Source organism: Nerophis ophidion, linkage group LG15 (assembly GCF_033978795.1).
Source record: "Nerophis ophidion isolate RoL-2023_Sa linkage group LG15, RoL_Noph_v1.0, whole genome shotgun sequence".
Classification (NCBI taxonomy): Eukaryota; Metazoa; Chordata; class Actinopteri; order Syngnathiformes; family Syngnathidae; genus Nerophis; species Nerophis ophidion.
Window position 1 is genome coordinate 44357635 of NC_084625.1, and position 19667 is coordinate 44377301.

At 40.9% G+C, this 19667-nt stretch overlaps 1 protein-coding gene across 1 annotated transcript in view; it reads right to left on the minus strand.

The window, feature by feature from the left end:
* The window catches only part of malrd1 (MAM and LDL receptor class A domain containing 1), a 156319-nt gene that overhangs the window by 85186 nt on the left and 51466 nt on the right, over positions 1 to 19667 (minus strand). Inside the window, 4 exon segments of the mRNA XM_061922419.1 lie at positions 8 to 221; positions 5283 to 5393; positions 5460 to 5616; positions 18955 to 19111. Of these exon segments, the coding sequence (XP_061778403.1) occupies positions 8 to 221; positions 5283 to 5393; positions 5460 to 5616; positions 18955 to 19111 (639 nt within the window).

The window sequence follows — 19667 nt, forward strand, 5'->3', positions numbered from 1 at the left end:
GTCTCACTGCAGATGTAGGGGTCCTCGTCCGAGTCGTCCCCACAGTGGTCGATGAAGTCGCAGAGGTTGTCCTGAGGGACGCAGCGGCCGTTGGCGCAGGCGTACTCCTCAGGCGTGCACGGCAATGCCGAGGGCAGCGGAGGGGGGCAGTCCATGAAGCTGACGTCGTCGATCACCACGTCGCCCATGTAGCTGATCCCCCGCTTGGCTCGGAACACCACCTGGCAGCATCCAAAACATCATTCTAATATGTGGCGGATTTGAAAGGGAAAAAAGCCGACTTGGAAGCAATCCATCCATCCATTTTCTACAGCTTATTCCCTTTGGGATCGCGGGGGGCGCTGGTGCCTATCTCAGCTACAATCGGGCGGAAGGCGGTGTACACCCTGGATAAGTCGCCACCTCATCGCAGGGCCAACACAGATAGACAGACAACATTCACACACTGGGGCCAATTCTGTGTTGCCAATCAACCTATCCCCAGGTGCATGTCTTTGGAGGTGGGAGGGGCCTATCCCCAGGTGCATGTCTTTGGAAGTGGAAGGAAGCCGGAGTACCCGTAGGGAACCCACGCAGTCACAGGGAGAACACAGAAAGATCCGTAACCCGGGATTGAACCCAGGACTACTCACAACCTTCATATTGTGAGGCAGACGCACTATAACCCCTCTTCCACTGTGCTGCCCTGGAAGCATTCCACGTGTAAAAAAACAAAAAAAAGGCTTCATTGACTTGGCGCTGATTCGAGGACGGTTTAAGGGTTTATGGTTCGCAAACATCAGTGTGATGAATCAAAGCCTTGGCTGCATCTTGTTGATCCTGAAGTCCACTTAGTGGCTCGTTACTGCCACCTTCAGTTTGACCATTTGGCCGACTAAAACAGTGATTGGACGATTTGGAACAGCAGATGATCAACCAGTTCTTCGACTGACGAATGTATGTTGGAGAGTACACTCTATCGTTATTGGTATAGTACCGCTATACTAATGAATCGTATTCAGTACAATGTCGTCTCTAAAAAGTATCAGTCCTACACCCCACGCCCCCCCGTCGTCGTCATGTCATGACATTGCTGGTTTACAAGCAGAGGAGCAGGTTTGGCAGCGCACAATCACAGAGTAGTTACAATAGAGATGCGCGGTTTGCGGTCTCATCCGCGGAGTTCGCAGATAAACCGCGGGTCGGGCGATTGACATGACGAAAAAATAGATTTTAATTAGATTCGGGCGGGTGGCAGTTGAACCATCCGGAACTATTTGATATGCATGGTTCTGTGATCGGTATCCTTTGCCATTCAAAGTGCCATTTAAGACCCGTGTCATAAAGCGAAGAAGACAATAAGAGACGATATTATTCTCCTGAATGACTGCCGGTAGTCACCCAGATAATAAGTATTAGTGCGTGCTATGAAGCCAATGGCTTTGTCGCCTACTACAACATGTATGATATGCTTGTCAGTGCAGCATCATGTTGTGTGTGGCTTCCGCGGCAACACGCACACGACTGCAATGCATACTGGGTGACACAGAGTACACTAATGGTTGGGATATAAACCATTTTAACACTCTTAGTAATATGTGCCACGCTGTGAAGCCACACCAATTAAGAACGACAAACACATTTCGGGAGAACATCCTCACAGTAACACAACATAAACACAACAACAAATACCCATAATCCTTTGTATTCATGACACTTCCTGACCGTGCGTAATGGTGGCCGGGGCTGGGGGCTTGGGGGCGTAAAATATATTCAGCTGTGTCACGGATACAAAGGATTATGGGTATTTGTTGTGTTGCGTTTATGTTGTGTTACTATGAGGATGTTCTGCCGAAATGTGTTTGTCAATCTTGTTGGGTGTGGTTTCACAGCGTGGCGCATATTAGTAAGTGTTAAAGTTGTTTATATCACAACCATCAGTGTACTCTGTATCACCCAGTATGCCTTTCAATCTTGAACGTGTAATTGCAGAAGCTGCACACAACATGTTGCCGGACCAACAATCTGTTCGTACATGTTGTTGAAGGTGTCTAAGGCAATGGCTTCACAGCACGCCCATTTTCATGTAATTAGGATGAACGCTATTGGACAGTCGCGGGAACGTTAGCGGCTCCAATAGTCATCATTACTCTGTGAAACAGGTTCAAATAGCTCTGTGAGTGGTAAAGGCGGACAACTTCTGATGTATTTCAGCGGGCGGTTGGCGGGCGGGTACGGTCCTGATAAAATGTTGGTTCGGGTGGAGGGCGGGTGATTGACGACTTTAGGGATGCGGATGCGGATGATATAATTGCCTATCCGCGCATCTCTAATTTACAAGCAGACGCAGTGTGTAGACAAAAAAAGGGAGAACGGACGCATTTTGGCTGAAAAAGTAACGATAAAAGTGAAACTATATGACTCAAACGCCCTCAGGAAGAGGTGCTTAAGGACATGGCGAGCTAGCTGGCTAGCGACTAAAGTCCAGCTGCAATCTGCAGTGTTGTAGCTACTTCGAAATTGACTAATCCTCGCCTCCATGGCGACACATAAAATAAGTTTCTTACAAATATCATCCCTGCAGGACAAGGAAAAGCTAAACATGCTTCACTACAGACCGTATCTCACCGGCGTGAAAATGTAAACAAACGCCATTGGTGGATCTACACTTGACGTCCACTGTAATGATACTAAGTACAGGAGTGTATCGAGTCGATATCACTGTAATTACATAGATCAGTGGTTCTTAAGCTTGTTGGAGGTACCGAACCCCACCAGTTTCATATGCGCCTTCACCGAACCCTTTTTTAGTAAAAAATTAAATGTATTTTTTTTTTTTAATTCAACACAAAATTGTGGTTTTTTTTTACCGGTGCACAAAATGAACCGTGCATTAACATCACCTTGTTCAAAGAACAACAAACAGTGCATGAACTCACAACAAATTACACATCTGCAAATCAAATGGAAAATTAGAGGGAAAATTGTTTGGGGGTGTCCATAATATGCCGATAGGGAGAATATTTTATTTACACGATGAGTTGGGTGTGTCTTGATCTCAGGGGCGAAAGCTCCGCCGAACCCCTAAGGCCGACTCACCGAACCCCTAGGGTTCGATCGAACCCAGGTTAAGAATCACTGACATAGATCTTTATTAGCATCACCAAAAAAAATGTTTAATTTTTTTTTTTTTTTAATTATGTTTATAAACTCAGGAAATATGTCCCTGGACACATGAGGACTTTGAATATGACCAATGTATGATCCTGTATCAGATTGATACCCAAATCTGTGATATCATCCAAAACTAATGTAAAGTATCAAACAACATAAGAATAAGTGATTATTACATTTTAACATAAGTGTAGATAGAACATGTTAAAAGACAAAGTAAGCAGATTTTTTTTTTTTTTCCAAGATGGCGCTGCTGTAGTGGCTGCTGTAGGCAGGAGCTCTGTGCTCTTGTGTCAACATTTTGTGTTTCCCTCTTGTTTTCATGTGTTATTATATTTTTTTGCCTTTTGGTCCGGGACCCTTTGGGACTGTGTGACAAGGGGTGTCACTTTCGTGACCTCTGTGGTGCTTTTTTTGTGGACTTCTCGATCTGCCTCCCGGGAGCCTTTTGGCCATGAAGACCAGCTGCTTGGTGTCTGCCACACCGGAGTCGCTTTGGAGGGACTGGAGGAGATGCGGATGAGGGGACAGGGCTGCGGAGCTGGCACTGAGCGCTGGGACGGAGAGGCTTCGCGGTGTCTTGGCTGGGTGAGCAGGTGTCGGACACCTCAGTCTCCTTGGACGTATCATCGCTCATCCATGCGGACTGGACACTGGCCGGGAGTGGAGTCGGCTATCCTGGTTGCTTTGTTGGGTCTGCTCCTGTCTCTGGCCATCCTCCCTCCACCCCAGCGGACGATGGCGTAGAACACCGCAGAGGCCACCACAGTGGATATGTTTCTTTTACTTTTTATTCCTAGCTGTATGTAGAAGTGTCTGCTTGTATCTGCTGCTCTAATGTCTTTAATGTCCTCTGTGTTCTTTGATGTTTCCCTCTTACACACATGTAAGAGGGGTGTGTACTATGGCTATGAGTTGTTGTTTTTTTCCCTGGCCTCAGTCTGCACCCCCTCTCCAGGGCCCAGGCTAAGACCGATTTTTTTATTTTATTTTAATCTTCTATTTTTTTCTCCCCCCCTTGTTTACCTGTATCTCATCTTTTTTTGTAAGGGGCGCTGGAAGCCGGCAGACCCGTCAGCGATCCTGTTCTGTCTCCCTTTAATGTTTGTCTGATCTTGAATGGGATTGTGCTGAAAATTTTAATTTTCCTGAAGGAACTCTCCTGACGGAATAAATAAAGTACTATCTAATCTAATCTAATCTAATATCAACAGTAAATGAACAAGTAGATTAATAATTCATTTTCTACCACTTGTCCTTAATAATGTTGACAAAATAATAGAATGATAAATGACACAATATGTTACTGCATATGTCAGCAGACTAAAGACAGAGTCTTTGTTTGCTTATTTACTACTAAAAGACAAGTTGTCTAGTATGTTCACTATTTTATTTAAGGACAAAATAGCAATAAGAAACATATTGTTGCGATCCGCTGCTCGGATCTACACATATTTATTTTTCCATTTTGTATCTCTCTCCATCTACTCCTTATTTCCTGTTTGCTTTGTCACCATGGTCACTCATCAGTCCACCTGCTAGTCTCGCCCCGCACACCTGCTACTAATTATCACCCTCCTATTTAAGCCAGTCTTCTCTTTTCATTCGGTCTGGGTTCATAGTTTGCTCTCACGCATCTGTACGGCTGGTTTTTGATCGTTTGCTTTCAAGCAATTATTTCTATTCTCGCTAGCTCTCACGCTACGCACATTGTTATCAGCTCTCATGCTACATGTTTAATTTATTCCTTTTTTGTGTACCCACGTGCCAGATTAATTTCCTATTTTTGTATTTCCTAGTTCTCATACTAGCGTTTTTGGTTTGCCTTTGAATTAGCTCAAGTGTTTCTGTTCAGAGCTCCTTTTTGTTATTTAGAATAAATTTTATTATATCTTACCTCTTGCCGTGTTCATGTCAACGCATCCACGAAGGGACATTCCCGGCAGCGCTGTGCCGACCAGTCCTCACACATATGTTTAGTGTACCGTAATATTTTTTGCTAAAATAAAGCCCATAATGCCATTTATAAAAGAATCAAAGTACGGAAAAGGATCGTAATACATTTTGGTACCGGTATCAAAATATTGGTATCGGGACAACAGTATTGGGGAGTAAAGGCTTGTCCATACCTGAAAGTCACGTGACAGCCCCAAGAACACTTCTCCTCTCCGCCATTTGTTGCCCTGGTTACCAGTCTGAGACCAAACCTCGTGAGTGACGTTGCCGCGCCGCAGCAGCACCTGAGAAGACAAGGCACGGCTTGTTGGAGTGACGAGAGACGGACAAGTCATTGAGAGCTTCCCCACCTGCAGGGAGCCCACGGTGAAGCCGCCCATGTGGTACCAAAAAACCAGGGTGCACTGTGGCCCAGTGGAGGAGATGACAGGCGTCTGGAGGTCGCTGGTGTGGCCGTAGCCGCCGTTGGAACTGTCGGCGCACATGTACCAACCTTCAGGGCTGCCTCTGCAACAAGCACACGCAACACAACTCAGCGTTGCTTGCTTGTGTCAGTAAGGGTCAATACTTGTTTATAATTGCAAATGTGCAGTTTTAGACTGCAATATTGTTCAATGAAAGACACTAGGGGTGTGGGAAAAAATAGATTCTAATTTGAGTCGCGATTCTCATATTGTGCGATTCAGAATCTATTCTCATTTTTAAAATAAATTGATTTTTTTTGGGGGGGGGGGTTAATTAATCCAACAAAACAATACACAGCAATACCATAACAATGCAAATCAATTCCAAAACCAAACCTGACCCAGCAACAATCAGAACTGCAATAAACAGAGCAATTGAGAGGAGACACAAACAACACAGAACAAACCAAAAGTAGTGAAACAAAAATGAATATTATCAACAACAGTATCAATATTAGTTATAATTTCAGCATAGCAGTGATTAACAATCCCTCATTGACATTATCATTAGACATTTATAAAAAAAATATTGAAAAAGAACAATAGTGTCACAGTGGCTTACACTTGCATCGCATCTCATAAGCTTGACAACACACTGTGTCCAATGTTTTCACAAAGATAAAATAAGTCATATTTTTTGGTTCATTTAATAGTTAAAACAAATTAACATTATTGCAATCAGTTGATAAAACATTGTCCTTTACAATTATAAAAGCTTTTTACAAAAATCTACTACTCTGCTTGCATGTCAGCAGACTGGGGTAGATCCTGCTGAAATCCTATGTATTGAATGAATACAGAATCCTTTTGAATCGGGGAAAAAATCGTTTTCGAATCGAAAATCGTGTTGAATTGAAAAAAAAAAATCTATATTGAATGGAATCGTGGGACACCCAAAGATTCACAGCCCTAAAAGACACGTATTACATGTGTCTAGCTAGGGTGCTGTTGTGTAACTGCTAGCATGTAGTAGCCTACCATGTTTACTTTTTGTAAATTACTTTATAATACAAGAAAAGAACAACCTAGTGTGCTTATTGGCAGACATTAAGCTGTTAACTGGCAGTCCATCTTTGTGCAAGTACGACTGCTTGTATTGTAGCGCTTATATCCGACATTTTGCATGCAAGCTAATAAGATGTGAGATACTTTTATACATAGCTGATCAATACCGGATGTTTTGGTTGTTTTTTTAAGAGTTACATATTTTGGACAAATAATGGCCCAGTTATGCAAGCCACAAATGTCCCCTACACAGGATGTTGGTTGTCAGGAATTTATTGAGCAAGAAACCATCGGTTATTAAAGGCCTACTGAAATGGGATTTTCTTATTTAAACGGAGATGGCAGGTCCATTCTATGTGTCATACTTGATCATTTCACAATATTGCCATATTTTTGTTGAAAGGATTTAGTAGAGAACATCCATGATAAAGTTTGCAACTTTTGGTCGCAAATTAAAAAGCCTTGCCTGTACCGGAAGTAGTAGACGATGTGCGCGTGACGTCACGAGTTGTAGGGCTCCTCACATCCTCCATTCATTTGAGCGAGGATGAAAAATTTGTGAATGAGGAAATTTAGAGTGAAGGAATAGAAAAAAAAAGTTTAAAAAAAAGGCGATTGCAGTGGGAGCGATTTAGATGTTTTTAGACACATTTACTAGAATAATTCTGGAAAATCCCTCATCTGCTATTGTGTTGCTAGTGTTTTAGTAAGATTAAATAGTACCTGAAAGTGGGAGCGGTGTGGCCACGGGTGTGTTGACGCCAGAGTCTCTGAGGGAAGTCACGGCAGCTGCAGCAGGACGGAAGCTCCGCTGATGTCTCCGGTAAGAGGCGACTTACTACCACAATTTTCTCACCGAAAACTGCCGGTTGACATGTAGTCGGGATCCATGTTCGCTTGACCAGGAAATTACCCGCACTCTTTTTTTACGAAGCCACGCTGTTGTAACGCTTGTCTTGCTGAAATAAGCAGGGGCGTCCAAGATAACATTGCTTGGATGACAACATAATTTGCTCCAAAACCTGTATGGACCTTTCAGCATTAATGGTGCCTTCACAGATGTGTAAGTTACCCATGCCTTGGGCATTAATGCACCCCCATACCATCACAGATGCTGGCTTTTGAACTTTGCGCCTATAACAATCCAAATGGTTATTTTTCTCTTTGTTCTGGAGGACACCTCTCTTTCCAAATATAATTTGAAATGTGTACTTGTCAGACCACAGAACACCTTTCCACTTTGCATCAGTCCATCTTAGATGGACCCAGCCAAGCCGGCAGCGTTTCAGGATATTGTTGATAAATGGGTTTTGCTTTGCATAGTAGAGTTTTAACTTGCACTTACAGATGTAGCGACCAACTGTAGTTACTGACAGTGGTTTTATGAAGTGTTCCTGATCCCATGTGGTGATATCCTTTACACACTGATGTCGGTTTTTGATGCAGTACCGCCTGAGGGATCAAAAGTCCGTAATATCATCGCTTACGTGCAGTGATTTCTCCAGATTCTCTAAACTTTTTGATCATTTTACGGACCATAGATGGTAAAATCCCTAAATTCCTTGCAATAGCTTGTTGAGAAATATTGATCTAAAACTGTTCGACAATTTGCTTACAAATTGTTGACCCTCACCCCATCTTTGTTTGTGAACTACTTAGCATTTCATGGAAGCTGCTTTTATACCCAATCATGGCACCCACCTGCTCCCAATTAGCCTGCACACCTGTGGGATGTTCCATATAAGTGTTTGATAAGCATTCCCCAACTTTATCAGTATTTATTGCCACCTTTCCCAACTTCTTGGTCACATGTTGCTGGCATCAAATTCTAAAGTTAATGATTATTTCCACAAAAAAAAAATGTTTTATCAGTTTGAACATCAAATATGTTGTCTTTGTAGCATATTCAACTGAATATGGGTTGAAAATGATTTACAAATCATTGTATTTTCATCTAACTCAATTTCTCAACTCATATGGAAACGGGGTTTGTATTTTTACACAATCTTTGTTCTGTGTTTCAACATATTTATAATATCCTGACTAAAGGAAAATAAATACATTTATTTCGTCATGATGTTTCAAGTAATAATGACCAGAAACAATATTGGTATCGGCGGTACTAACAGTGTATTTACTCCTAAACTGGTTCTTTTCAACCACTAATGCGAACATATGCTAACCGGTAATGTTCTTGTATTATTGAATTTGATTTCATTTTTTGCCCACAATCTTCAACTTCTAGCTGTAAGGCAGCATGAAAATTTCCTTAAAAGTTGTAACAACCATTACCCATCATTGCAGTCAACACTTATTTTCTTGCCGAGCTGCTATCAAGTGTGAATCACAGTTTCAACAATCCCCTCAAGGCGTTTAATCTCCCCTCTAATGGCCCTAGCCAATCCACAGGCCTGCTCTCACTGTGCCCAAAGCTGCTGCAGCCTCTTCACTTGATTAAATTCCCACAGGGCAAGCTGCTCGCCTCGCTTTAAATAAGACACCAGCCTGCTCCATCTCTCCTCATCCATCTAGAACAGGGGTCACCAAATGAGTCGCCCGCTGGCCTGTTCTAAAAATAGCTAAAATAGCAGCACTTACCAGTGAGCTGCCTCAATTTTTTAAATTGTATTTATTTACTAGCAAGCTGGTCTCGCTTCACGGTGGAAGAGGGGTTAGTGCGTCTGCCTCACATTACGAAGTTCCTGCAGTCCTGGGTTCAAATCCAGGCTCGGGATCTTTCTGTGTGGAGTTTGCATGTACTCCCCGTGAATGCGTGGGTTCCCTCCGGGTACTCCGGCTTCCTCCCACTTCCAAAGACTTGCACCTGGGGATAGGTTAATTGGCAACACTAAATTGGCCTTAGTGTGTGAATGTGAGTGTGAATGTTGTCTATCTGTGTTGGCCCTGCGATGAGGTGGCGACTTGTCCAGGGTGTACCCTGCCTTCCGCCCGATTGTAGCTGAGATAGGCGCCAGCGCCCCCCGCCACCCCGAAAAGGGAATAGGCGGTAGAAAATGGATGGATGGATGGATGGATAGATGGTCTCGCTTTGGTCGACATTTTTAATTCTAAGAGAGACAAAACTCAAATAAAATTTGGTCTTCACTTGTTTAAATGAATTCATTTATTGTTTCACTTTGCTTCTGATAACTTTCAGAAAGACAATTTTAGGGAAAAAAATACAACCTTAAAATTATTTTTGGATTTTTAAACACATATACCTTTTTACCTTTTAAATTTCTTCCTCTTCTTTCCTGACAATTTAAATCAATGTTCAAGTATTTTTTTAAATTGTAAATAATAATAAATACATTTTATTTTTATTCTTCATTTTAGCTTCTGTTTTTTTAACGAAGAATATTTGTGAAATATTTCTTCAAACTTGTTAAGATTAAAATTTAAAAAAATACTCTGGCAAATCTAGAAAATCTGTAGAATCAAATTTAAATATTATTCAAAAGTCTTTTGAATTTCTTTTAAAATTTTTGTTCTGGAAAATCTAGAAAAAATAATGATTTGTCTTCGTTTGACATATAGCTTGGTCCAATTTGTCATATATTCTAACAAAGTGCAGATTGGATTTTAACCTATTCAAAACATGTCATCAAAATTCTAAAATTAATCTTAATCAGGAAAAATTACTAATGATGTTCCACAAATTCTTTAAATTTTTTCAAAAAGATTCAAATTAGCTAGTTTTTCGGTTGAATTTTGAATTTTAAAGAGTCGAAATTGAAGATAAACAATGTTTCAAAATAAAATTTTCATCTTTTTCGTGTTTTCTCCTCTTTTAAACCGTTCAATTAAGTGTTTTGTTCATCATTTATTCTCTACAAAAAACCTTCCGTAAAAGAAAAAAAATGTACGACGGAATGATAGACAGAAATACCCATTTTTAATTTATATAAATTTATTTAATAAAGCTAGATTGAGCAAATTGGCTATTTCTGGCAATGTATTTAAGTGTGTATCAAACTGGTAGCCCTTCGCATTAATCAGTACTCAAGAAGTAGCTCTTGGTTTCAAAAAGGTTGGTGACCCTTGATCTAGAACAGGGGTCGGGAACCTTTTTGGCAGAGAGAGCCAAAAAGCCAAATATTTTAAAATGTATTTCCGTAAGAGCCATATAATAATTTAGTTGAACACAACTAAACGCGTGCTTTTTTAAGTAAGACCTACATTTCTAGAGTATAATAGGTCTCTTATTATTTGTAAAAACATTATTAATCTGAAGCTAACTGTGGAGGGGGCGTGGCCTGCGGGCCTGCAGCGAAGCGGGGGGTGCCAGGACCGGCCTCAAAATCAGCGACAGGCGCGTAGACGGCCCACCTGGGCCTTGTTATCTAATCACCTGTCGCTCTGATATAAGCAGCAGCCAGGAGGAGAGACGGGGTTGGAGCTTGAGCCAGAGCGAGAACGAAAGAGAAAAAGACAATTGCTGGAAAGCAACTGAGAGACCTGCTGAAAAATAAAACAATATTTTAACCTTGAAACAGGCTCTCATGTCGGCAGGCCCCACACTAACCAATAATAAATAATTTACCATTAACGCAACTTCTTGGACAAAAAAAAGGATGAGAATGTTTTGTATCCCATCCATCCACTTCCTACCACTTATTCCCTTTTGGTGTCGCGGGAGCTGCTGGCGCCTATCTCAGCTACAATCTGGCGGAAGGCGGTGTACACCTTGGACAAGTCGCCACCTCATGTTGAACATTATTTTTAACACTGCGATTACAAGTGGAATTATTCATTACTTATTGTGTTAAGCAGTGTCAGCTCAGATTTATCCGAGAGCCAGATGCAGTCATCAAAAGAGCCACATCTGGCTCTAGAGCCATAGGTTCCCTACCCCTGATCTAGAAGGTTGTTACGGGGCAAGGAGGCGGCTCTGCGGTGCCGCCTTAAGAGAGAACTTTGTGTCGTACATTGAAGAAATGACTGAGAGGACGTGGTCAAAGTGCATTCATTGTCTGCTTTTAGCATGCACTCAATAAAAACAGATAAGGAGAAATTGCTCACTGTTTATCTTCTGCACAGTTTAGGGAGGAGTACTAACAATGAGGCAAATAAAACGCAATACATGACATCTGCTTGTTAGCGGACAACTGTCCATCAAGTAACTCACTAGAACAGGGGTAGGGAACCTATGGCTCAGGAGCCAGATGTGGCTCTTTTGATGACTGCGTCTGGCTCTCGGATAAATCTGAGCTGACACTGCTTAAAACGATAAGTAATGAATAATTTCACTTGTAATCACAGTGTTAAAAATAATGTTCAAAATATAAAACATTCTCATGCATTTTTAATCCACCCATCCGTTCAAGAAGTTGCGTTAATGGTAAGAAGTTATTTAGTTATTATTGGTTAGTGTGGGGCTTTCCCTCCTGGGGGTTCTTCAGACCCCCAAGCACCGACATGAGAGCCTGTATCAGGGTTACAATATTGTTTTATTTTTCAATAAGTCTCAGTTGTTTTCCAGCAATTGTATTTCCAGCCCCAACCCCATCTCTCCTTTTGGCTGCTGCTTAAAGCAGAGCGACAGGTGATTAGATAACAAGGCCCAGGTGGGCCATCTACGCACCTGTCGCTGCAGGCCCGCAGGCCACGCCCCCTCCACAGTTAGCTTCAGAATAACAATGTTATTACAAAGAATAAGGGACCTATTATAATCTTACTTAAAAATGCATGCATTTAGTTGTGTTCAGTGTTAAAAAAATATATTATATGGCTCTTACGGAAATACATTTTAAAATATTTGGCTTCTCGGCTCTCTCAGCCAAAAAGGTTCCCGACCCCTGCACTAGAATATTGATCATGATACACGCAGCGCATCATGCTTGTTGTTACAAATGCATCATTATGGTATGTGGGGCTGGGCGATATATCGATATATACGATATATCTCGGGTTTGTCTCTGTGCGATATAGAAAATGACTATATCGTAATATTCGAGTATACGTTCTCACGCAGTTGCTTTTAGCTGCGGGCATTACACTACAGGCTCTTCCCACTCTTTCCTGTCTCTCCTTCTCAGACAAGCAGGCGCACATTCTTACACACGTCACATACTGTCACGTCATACGTCACATACCTATACGCCCTCGCCCAGCAGAGAGGTAGCAGACTGGGCTACGTTAGCTGCTAACGTAGCCGTACGAGAGAAAGAAGGTGCGGATCTGGTAACAAATGAAGGAAGACTTAATTCCCAATAAAAACAGCTGGGGGTCCATCGTCTGGTGGTGGTTCGGCTTCAAGTGGGAATATGTCCAACAGACAACTGTACTTTGTCAAGTGTGGGGCAAAAGCGTTGCTATAAAAAGTAGCATTACTGCTAATATGTAGCATCATTTGAAAAGTCACTCGCTAGAGAATGAAGAGAATTTCATAACCTTAGTAACATACCACATAGTGAAGGACGAATACTATTTGATTTCCATATATGCAGCTCATTTTTATTTGACACTTAAAATGTCTCTGACAATCTTGCACTTTGTGTTTTGGAAATGACATGAATGTTTGTGCCATTGCTTAATAACTTTAATAAATACACTTTTGGTCAATTGACTTAGTTGTGATTTCCCTCCGTGCATGAAAGTTTAAAAGTAGCATATATTAATGCAGTTTGAAGAAGAATGTTTTAATGTAGACACATAGAATCATCATACTGCTGTGATTATATGTATCAAGTGTTCATTCAAGGCCAAGGCAAAATATCGTAATATATATCGTATATCGCGATATGGCTTAAAAATATCGCGATATTAAAAAAAGGCCATATTGCTCAGCCTTAATGGTATGAATTCAACACTTGAAAATGTACAAAATCTCTATAAAGGAATCAAAGGACTGCAGTTTGTACTTTGATGGCTGGTAAGCCACGTTCCCCATAATTTTACACCACCATCACACCTGTTCCAAAAAAAGGACTTTATAACAGTTAAAAGGACCTATTCAAATAAATATATCACAGCTGTCATTTTCTAATACAAATCTCAAAACAAGTGAAGTTGGCACGTTGTGTAAATGTTAAATAAAAACAGCCATTGCTTTCCTCCTCTCCAAGGTTCTCATAGTCATCATTGTCACCGACGTCCCACTGGGTCATCATTGTCACCGATGTCCCACTGGGTGTGAGTTTTCCTTGCCCTTATGTGGGCCTACCGAGGATGTCGTAGTGGTTTGTGCAGCCCTTTGAGACACTAGTGATTTAGGGCTATATAAGTAAACATTGATTGATTGATTGAATACAATGATCCTTTTCAACCTATATTCAATTGTATGGACTGCAAAGACTAGATACCTAACGTTCAAATTAGTAAAAATTTATTTTTTGCAAATATTAGCACATTTGGAATTTGATGCCTGCAACATGTTTCAAAAAAGCTGGCACAAGTGGCAAAAAAGACTGATAAGGTTGAGGACCGCTTACCAAATACTTATTTGGAACATCCCTCAGGTGAACAGGCTCATTGGGGTCAGGTGGGTGCCATGATTGGGTGTAAAAGCAGCTTGTATGGAATACTCAGTCATTCACAAACAAGGATGGGGCGAGGGTCACTACTTTATGAACCAAAGCGTGAGAAAACTGTCGAACAGTTTAAGAACAACATTTTTCAACAAGCTATTGCAAGGAATTTAGGGATTTCACCATCTAAGGTCTGTAATATCATCAAAAAGTTCAGAGATTCTGGAGAAATCACTGCACGTAACATTGAAGGCCCGTGACCTTCGATGCCTCAGGCGGTACTGCATCAAAAAGCGACATCGGTGTGTAAAGGATATCACCACATTAGCTCAAGACCACTTTTGAGAACCACTGTTAGTAACTACAATTTGTCGCTACATCTGTAAGTGCAAGTTAAAACTCTACTATGCAAAGCCAAAGCCATTTATCAACAACACCCAGAAATGCTGCCGGCTTCACCGGGTCCACGCTAATCTAAGATGGACTGATGCAAAGTGTAAAAGTGTTCTGACGAGTCCACATATGAAAATGTTTTTTGAGAACTGGATGTTGTGTCCTAAGGAACAAAGAGGAAAAGAACCATCTTGATTGTTCTAGGCACAAAGTTCAAAAGCCAGCATCTGTGATGGTATGGGGGTGTATTAGTACCCAACGCATGGGTAACTTACACATCTGTGAAAGCACAATTAATGCTGAATGGTCCACACAGGTTTTGGAGCAACATATGTTGTCATCCAAGCAACGTTTTCATGGACGCCCCTGCTTATTTCAGCAAGACATTGCCAAGCCACGTGTTACAACAGCGTGGCTTCATAGTAAAAGAGAGCGGGTACTAGACTGGCCTGCCTGTAGTCCAGACCTGTCTCCCATTGAAAATGTGTGGCTCATTATGAAGCCTAAAATACCACAACGGAGACCGAGGACTGTTGAACAATTTAAGCTGTACATCAAGCAAAAATGGGAAAGAATTCCACCTGAAAAGCTTGAAAAAATGGTCTCCTCAGTTCCCAAAGGTTTACTGAGTGTTGTTAAAAGGAAAGGCCATGTAACTCAGTGGTAAAAATGCCATTAAATTCTAAGTTAATGATTATTAGCAAAATACAATTAGGTTCCTCAGTTCGAACATTCATATTCTTGTCTTTGCAGTCTATTCAATTGAATATCAGTTGAAAAGGATATGCAAATCAATGTATCCTGTTTTTATTTACGGATTACCAGTGTGCTAACTTCACTGGTTATGGGTTTTGTATTTCACGGAAGAGGTTTTTGTTTGGAAAGAATTTGAGACATGTACCCATTTTCAGGGATCACATTTTGTTCACATTGAAACATTTAGATTTTGCGCAATGAGACTTGTGCTCTGGCACAAGAATGATATACAGTTTAGTGCCTGTAACATTTGGTCTGTAAAATATATCAATACACTTAGCATTTCTGTAATCTAGTAACAGCATTTCATGACAAATATCCATAACTTAACATTCTTACTAAATCAATAAGCACATATGTGATTTGGTACAGTGCTTTGCTGCATTTTTAGCTGTAAGCTACTCTGAAAAACAGCGACACGCACGCATCACATTCTGTTAATGACATTGATTGGCTGCGTTTGAACCGCATCCTAGTTTAACGATCTGGAAGTTAGTTTATTTGTGGTTTGGGAGTTGTCCGAATGTTTGTGTGGCCTTAAATGCATCACTAGCTGAGCCGAGTTTGTGTGTCTGTTGGAGCAACTTAAAGAGAAAGATAGTGGCTTCTGGTAATACGACTGATAGTTTGTTTTGGTGCGGTTATGGACCACAGTGATCAGTTTTGCTCAATAAAAGATGTGTAAAATTGGCCCTAAAATAAAATGGGGATGGATGATGTCTTGATCAGTGTTCATCATTGCTTTATTAGTTGTCAGGGTTTCTACAGGTATCATCAAATCTAATTTAATGCCGCCGGGTATATAGTATGCGCCTGCCTTGAATTACTGCCGGGTCAAACTCCTGAGGTCACGAGTGACACTTTCCCTGTCATCATTTTCAAAATGGAGGAGGCTGATTTCAATACCGGTAATTTGAAATCGCATAAAGGGAAGAAGATTAAGAACTATTCAGTAGGATTTAAAGTCCAAGCTATTGAATACCGGTATATTAAAAAGAACTGTAAGCAGCTATGTTTTATTATTATACCGGTACCTGTGGAAAGGTGGAGCCGACTGTCAAGATGACGGCGAGCGAGCAAAGAGGAGGAGCGAAAGAGCGACCTGGACTGAGGTTTTATTGAAAAATTAACAAAATCAACCTCCTCAAGCCATGTCCTTCCTTGGTGGTCCTGGGAACCCGCAAGACGACGGCTTGAGACCTTCACAATACCGTAGCTGCGTCTGTCAAATATGATTCATTAAATGACTCCCGGCTCCTGGTGGTAGAGGGCGCTAGTGATCTTTCTCCGACTACTAGGCTGCAGGAGAAGTGACAATGAGTGACGTGATATGTGCTGGGACGGATATGACGGACCTTTTAGGATGTAACACTCCTATGCTGGCTATGTAAACAACCGGGCTGAAATAAAGCATGTTCCAGTCCTAAATACCCAGTGTATTATTTATACAATAACACTTCCTGGGGGCAGCGATGGGATAAAGAGATCATCCACGGAGCAGAACGGGAGGGGGAGTTCCCCGAGGATCATTCTGTCGTCGCCCGCACTTGAGGAACCGAGCTAACTGAAAGCAGCGGTCTGATTGCAGTTTTCTAAACTGGACTTTCAATCAAAGCAGGAGGTAATAAAGGAAGATCTCCATCAAAACAGAAAGACTTTTAAAACTGAAGAAAGATAAGGAAGATGTTTATAAACAAGTTATCGATGCTTTTGATCAGAAGGAGCTGGCATGGACTTAATTTATAAGTAAAGGTAAGACCATAATAACGTTCTTTTTACTAAATGTGCTTTTCATGATGGTATCCTTACATCACACTCAATTTTTTACTGCATGCCTTTGGTAAGTGCCGGAGTGAGAAGAGGTTTTAAAATAATTAGCGCATGCTTACTTTTACCGCATGCCTTTGGTAAGCGCAGGAGTGAGAAGAGGTTTTAAATTAATTAGCGCCCCGGCGGCAATTTAAGGAAATACGGTAGTTATCATATGTGTAGTCAAAAGCTTACAACTGTCTGTATACACACAATTGTAAGTATTTGACAATGATAATCTTCAACAGATTGACTCTATATTGAAGCTATTATCATATACAGTGTATATCTGATGTATGACACCAAAAGACTTACGAATTATGCTGTCGTATGCTGGCTTACACCCGCACCTTTGGTCCTAGCTCAACATAGTATAAAAATTAGCATCAACATAGGTAGCATGAAAACTAACAAAGAAAACCAACAAACAAACCGCCGTGTGTAGCGAACAATGAACCAGAAACCAATACAGTGAGACACCAGAATATAAAGGGTGATTAGGGGCAGAAACAGGTGAGGATGTTGGTCAAGCAACAGAAGCCGGTGCGCCTAATGTATGAGATAATTCTGGTTTTGTTTACCAACCTCGAAGCAATTTTATTTAGTATGTGGTGTAATGATAAGTGTGACCAGTAGATGGCAGTCAAACATAAGAGATACTGTATGTGTAGACTGCACTATGATGGCAATATGACTCAAGTAAATAACACCAACATTTTATATGTTCTATTGAAAATATTCAACATTACACACAGCGCTCAAAAATCTATCAAAATGTTTTAGTACAACTTGGGTAAAATATGACGCAGCACCGATTGATGGATTGTCGGCGCATTAAACATACGAGTATTTTTATAGTGTGTGTATGAGGTAAGACATTATCTTGTGTTTTGGTTAGCAATATTATGCAAAAGCAACTTTTCTTAGCTTCTGGTACCTGCAGATCTGTATTTGGGATCTGCATAAATCCTGAAAAATTGCGCGAGTCCTCCTTTGTTGTCCGTGCGACACCGTAGCTGATAAGCTTGTTCTTTTTCTCTATCTTCTTGTTATGGGACATTCATCCTACGCTGTTGCCATTTCTAATACAAAGTAGTGTAAAGTTCTTACTTATATCTGTTAGTAAACTCGCCATGAAAACGCTAAAACATACCGGTGTAGTGAGTTTACATTATTTACCCAAGGAACTTTAGTTATTAGAGAGTTCCGGTCGGACGTTTTTTTCACGAGACACATTTAAGGCAAATATGTTGTTTCCGAATGAGGAGATGCTGCTCTGTTATTGATAGAAGTAGTCTGACTGTCATTACAACAGTTATCTCCATCTTTTGACACTTCTACCACTCCCGTCCTTGCACGCTACACCGCTACAACAAAGATGACGGGGAGAAGACTCTGCCGAAGGTGAGCCACGTAAATAAGACCGCCCACAAAACGGCACATCCGGAAGCGACTGTCAGAAAGCGGCTTGAAGATGATCTGTAAAACATCATCTATGCAACATTTTGACCAAAGAACCACTATTACATATTATGTAGACCACAAGAAAGTATTTTGATACGACTCCTTTAATGCTCCCTATGATCTGGTGCACCTTAAATATGAAAAAGATTGAAAATAGACCATTTGTCGTCAGTGCGCCTTATAATCCGGTGCGCCCTATGGTCCGGAAAAAATATAATATTAAGTATTGTATTATATTATTGTATTATATCAGTATTTATTTAATTCTGTCCCATTTGACCCTTCATACACGTACATAAACAAGCCAACCCAGTTTGTATGTGATTAGTTTACATTATATATATTTTTTTTCTTTCATGATGATGGAAAGAACTAATTCACCGTAATGAGGAACCTGATAATTGAAGTATGCTAATTGGGTGAAGAAGCAACATCAAATCCAATTACTGATCTGGTGGATATTATAGAGAAAAGACTATACTCACAGTGTGTGGTCAGTGAAGGGACGATGATACTGTTCTCCAGCATGAATGCTCTCTCCTTGGTCGGGTGCCCAGCGAAATGCATGCATGGAGACCGGGACCTCGTCTGCATTCTTCCAACCGCAACTTTGACCAGCTTTAAAATCACACTGCTGTGCCACTGGATGAGGAAAGGGCAAGTATCAAACAGCAAAACAACATATGTGTGTGTTCTTGTATTTCTACCCTTCTTTGGACATGAACAAGGAAAAGTACCTTCCATATGAGGACCGGTGAACATGTTAGGACCGAAATCATGGTCCCAATGCGGAAAACCATTGCATCTGATAGAGAATGTCTCTTTTGCACCCCTGGTGGTGGTATCCGTCAAAATTAGGGGGGTCCCAAAAGGGAGGGATTTTTCAAATTGACTGTGTGTCGGTTTTAAAAGTGCTCCCCCTCTCGTCAACATATGAAATAACAAGTGTTTGTAAACATTTGAAGTGCTCCCTCTCTGGCCAACATATGCAATAAGTGTGTGTAAGAAATTGAAATACGCTCCCTTTGGCCAAAATTAAAGAAAAAAAAAATACATATGTATATAGACATACTGTAATAACTTGAAGTAAATAATGAAGATCAAAAACCAATTATAAACAAAAAATACAAAATTACTAAAAGCTTACCTTTTTATATTTGCATAATATGTACCGTATTTTTCGGACTATAAGTGCGAC